The 3,743-nt window shown below is 45.6% G+C and overlaps 2 protein-coding genes across 2 annotated transcripts in view; one reads left to right on the forward strand and one right to left on the reverse strand.

The window, feature by feature from the left end:
- The window catches only part of CIMAP3 (ciliary microtubule associated protein 3), a 40,419-nt gene that overhangs the window by 30,000 nt on the left and 6,676 nt on the right, over nucleotides 1-3,743 (forward strand). The gene's annotated exons all lie outside the window — the stretch shown is intronic.
- Nucleotides 1-3,743, reverse strand: part of PGB (pepsinogen B) — a 9,097-nt gene that overhangs the window by 3,628 nt on the left and 1,726 nt on the right. The window contains exons 3-6 of the mRNA XM_019627463.1: nucleotides 3,094-3,211; nucleotides 2,453-2,571; nucleotides 1,568-1,767; nucleotides 193-315 (exon numbers count right to left, since the gene is read on the reverse strand). Of these exons, the coding sequence (XP_019483008.1) occupies nucleotides 193-315; nucleotides 1,568-1,767; nucleotides 2,453-2,571; nucleotides 3,094-3,211 (560 nt within the window). The remainder of the gene's footprint in view (nucleotides 1-192; nucleotides 316-1,567; nucleotides 1,768-2,452; nucleotides 2,572-3,093; nucleotides 3,212-3,743) is intronic.

The following is a 3,743-nucleotide window of genomic DNA, read 5'->3' on the forward strand; positions in this document are numbered from 1 at the left end:
AGGGGTAAAAAGTATAACTATTGCACTGTGTTGTACAGCTGAAACTAATTCTAAAAAATGTGTATTTCACCATAAAAAAATAATAATAATAAAAAAAGAAATTCATGCCATGACAGAAACAGGAAACATTGTCACACTGGAGGAATACCCTAGGAGTATCCATAATCCATAGGAAGTGTCCTCTCTACTTACTCCTGAATGGCAATCTGCCAATATAGTTCCTGGGTGACAGGGGTCCAGACGATCTGACCAGAATAAAGTTGGGTGTCCACACCTCCCAGGATGAGCTCTCCACCATACTGATGGGTTGGTTGGCTGGGGAGAAACATAGATGAGCATGAGCTTCCATAATACAAATGGGTCAGCCGTTCCTTTCTTGCCTCTCCCCTCTCTTGCCTCTCTCAGACACAGAGGTACCGCAGAACATGGGGGTGCTGTCCTCTGAGATGCTCTTTAGTCTGCACTTGGCTCAAGTAACACGCAAAGTAACAGAGCATTGGAAGAAGACAGAATTGGAAACCAGGCACCTGAAAACCAACTCTGAAAGTATCCCAGAGTAACCGTCCCTGGGACAAAGTGAGAATAAGAAGGATCCCCTCTGAGAGTACCTGGAATGGGGCCTGACGGAGACCTCAAGTGGGCTATGACGGGGATGCTCGTGTCATGGTCGAGTTGGTAACTAGATAATGTCAACAGGATTTAGGCCTTTTGTGTTCACTACCCTGGACCTGCCAGTCATAGAAGAAAGACATCTGGACTTCAGGTAGCTTGAGGATCATGTGTTCAGAGAAGAAGAATCAGGGAGTAAAGTTTGCCATGGAAGTTCAAGGCCAGGTAGAGTAGGAAAAGCACTGGATTTTTGATCAAGATATTTGTGTTTGAGTCATGGCTTCACACCTACCCCGTGAATGATTTTGCTCAACATTCACAATCTGTTTGAGCTTCCATTTCCTCACTGGTAAAGTGAGGCTAATAATGGGGTTTTTGAGATGTCATTTGAAGTAATTGCAACAAGAACACTTCATAAAGTTGAAGGTGTTATTATAATTATCATTTCATTATTTTTCTCTTCACCAGTAAATGTGGCTTGTTCTATCACTCTACAGTTGTACAAATCTGATACAATAATCTCCAGATTTACTGAACAAATATTGAGGGGTTATTGCTTATTTTTAAAAAGTTACTATATTGCTTATAGCCATAATTAAAAATTCTTCCAGGGCCTGCGAGTGGCTCCGTTGGTTAAGAACTCGCTCAAGAGTGTGAGTTTTGAGCAACAGGGTTGCAGGTTCGATTCCAGGCCCGAGCTGAGCTGCCACTGAGCAGCATGGCTCAGCTAAAAAAAAAAAAATTCTTCAAGTGCAATTAAAATAAAATTCCCCCCCAAATATGATTACAAATGTCCAGAAATAGATAAATTGTATATATCAAGTGATATTCACCGTTTCAGAAGGCTTTATAAGCTGGGTGCTGCCTGATGCTGAGTTGTCGAGAGCCACCCCCCCCACCCCCCCACCCCCGCACAGAGCCTAAGTGGCTGAGCTCTTCCCAGGACACAGCTTCTTACCGAGAGAAGTAGAAGCTGAAGATGGGTTGGGTGAGCTGGCCCTGCTGCAGCATCCCCTGCATGACTGTCGGGGCGTTCCCCACCGCCATGTTGGGGTAGGCCATTCCCAAGATCCCATCAAAGTCTGAATAGTAGAAGGGGTTGCTGGGCTCATTCTCGCTCAGGCCAAACTCCTGGTTATTGACGACGATGTTCTGGACCTGGGGAGAGCAGACAGAAGAGCTTAACAATGCACGTGAACAAATCCTTCCCAGACTTAGGTGCCCAGAATCTGAATTCTAGAACTTTCCTGGGGGAACGGCAGTGGGTATCTTTCATTCTGAGTTCAATCATGGGTGTGCGTGTGGAAAGGGCAATAGTGTCACTCAACCACGTGTGTTTTGGAAACAAGGGTCTGGGTATTGTGTTGGGAAAGCACAGCCGACTCGTCTCTGGAGTTTTGGTTTCCACTTCTGTGGACAGTGAAAGGGCAGTGATTGGTTTCATACTGAACAACCCACGTGCAAGAACGATTGAGAAACTGTGTGTGTTCGATGTAAAGAAGTAAGAAAATAGTGAAAGGCTAGGTCTTCAATTATCCAAAGTGAAGGAGGAAGTAGATTTATTCTATGTGGTTCCACGTGGGAGAGGTAAAACCAGGGAGCAAAGTCATAAGAAGACACAACAACTTTAACACAACATAAAGAGCTCTCTGCAGTCAGGACCGCTATGGAAGAAACTCCTGTTTGGGGAGGAAGGTTGAATTAGATGGCCCTTGACGTCCTTTCCAACCCTCAGCTCCTGGGAAGGTTGTACCTAATTAGTAATCATGATTTCCCTCACAGCTTTAGGCTCTAGAAACTGGGAGCCCAAGAGCAGACCCTCAGAAGCTACAACATCACTCACAGTCACGGTGTCATATCCCAACACCACACTCAGGCTGCCGCTCCCGTAGGAGAGTGTGTAGGTTTGCCCGTTGTTTCTGAAGGTGGAGGACAGGCTGGGGTTGAACCTGTTGTGATTGGCTGTGGAAAGAAGGGAATATTAGCATCATTCACTGCTTCCCCAAATACTTGGAGGCCACTTACCTTCAATGGCCTGGGGTCACCAGACCAAGACTGAGATGGGACTCAGCCTCAGATTCTATATAATAGAGACAAATTGTGTTAAGCCCCCAAAAGTCTGTCCCCTTGAATGACAAACGTTGCCTGAATCCCTCCTAATCCACCATTCCCTGAGAGATGGGATCACCTCAAAAGTGCCAGGAATTCTAGCCCACAAGAGAGAGCTGAACTTAAGGGACAATGCAGACAGAAATGAAAGTTTTAGTCTATTTCTTCTGTCTTTCACCAGAACTGTCAGTATTTCTAAAATGTAGACTGAGGGCAAGATTTTTAGATATTCCTTACTTAAGGAGGATGAGATCGTGGACATGCACCAGAACTCTGGCGTTGGCATTATAAGCCTGTGCTCCATCCTGACTCTGCCCCTCCTCGTGCTCCCATCGGGGGTGGGGGGTGGGGGGCTGGTGATAGTGCTATACTCACCACAAGCCTGGCTCTGGCAGTAGGTGGAGGGGACCCACAGGTTGGAGGAGCCAGTGTCAAAGAGAACCAGGAAATTCTGAGGTGGAGTCCCAATGCTGATCTCCCCAAAATAGAAAGCCTGCAGAGAAAGACTTGTCACCCTCTTTAAGGAGCCCTGGCCTAAGGATGGGGAAGAAGTTGACCCACTGGAAGGCACATTTTGCCAAAATCATTTCCTTAGGGGAATAAGAGACTTCTCCCACAATCTTTCCACCCCATGTGGAGCCAGCTCCTCTCAATATTTTACTTTTTGTCTTCTCTCTAATTGTTGCCTTTGGCCAGCTAAGACTTAATCTTGCAAGACAATATCCCCTTCTAAATGTGTTTTCTGGGGTGACTGGTTAGCTCAGTTGGTTAGAGTGTGGTGCTGATAACACCAAGGTTGCCAGTTCAATCCCTACATGGGCCACCGTGAGCTGTGCCCTCCCTGAAAGAGTCAATATGCCACTGTAGCATGAAAGCAATGTGTAACCAATGACCATGGCTGTTCCCCAATAAAAAAATTTTTTTAAATAAAATAAAATAAATGTGTTTTCTACTTTGCAATAAGGTGATACCTCTATGGATATAGTACCATGCTATGCTGGAGCACGCAAGGTTGGAGAAGCAAT

The sequence above is a fragment of the Hipposideros armiger genome, unplaced genomic scaffold (assembly GCF_001890085.2).
Source record: "Hipposideros armiger isolate ML-2016 unplaced genomic scaffold, ASM189008v1 scaffold_732, whole genome shotgun sequence".
In the NCBI taxonomy this organism is placed as follows: domain Eukaryota; kingdom Metazoa; phylum Chordata; class Mammalia; order Chiroptera; family Hipposideridae; genus Hipposideros; species Hipposideros armiger.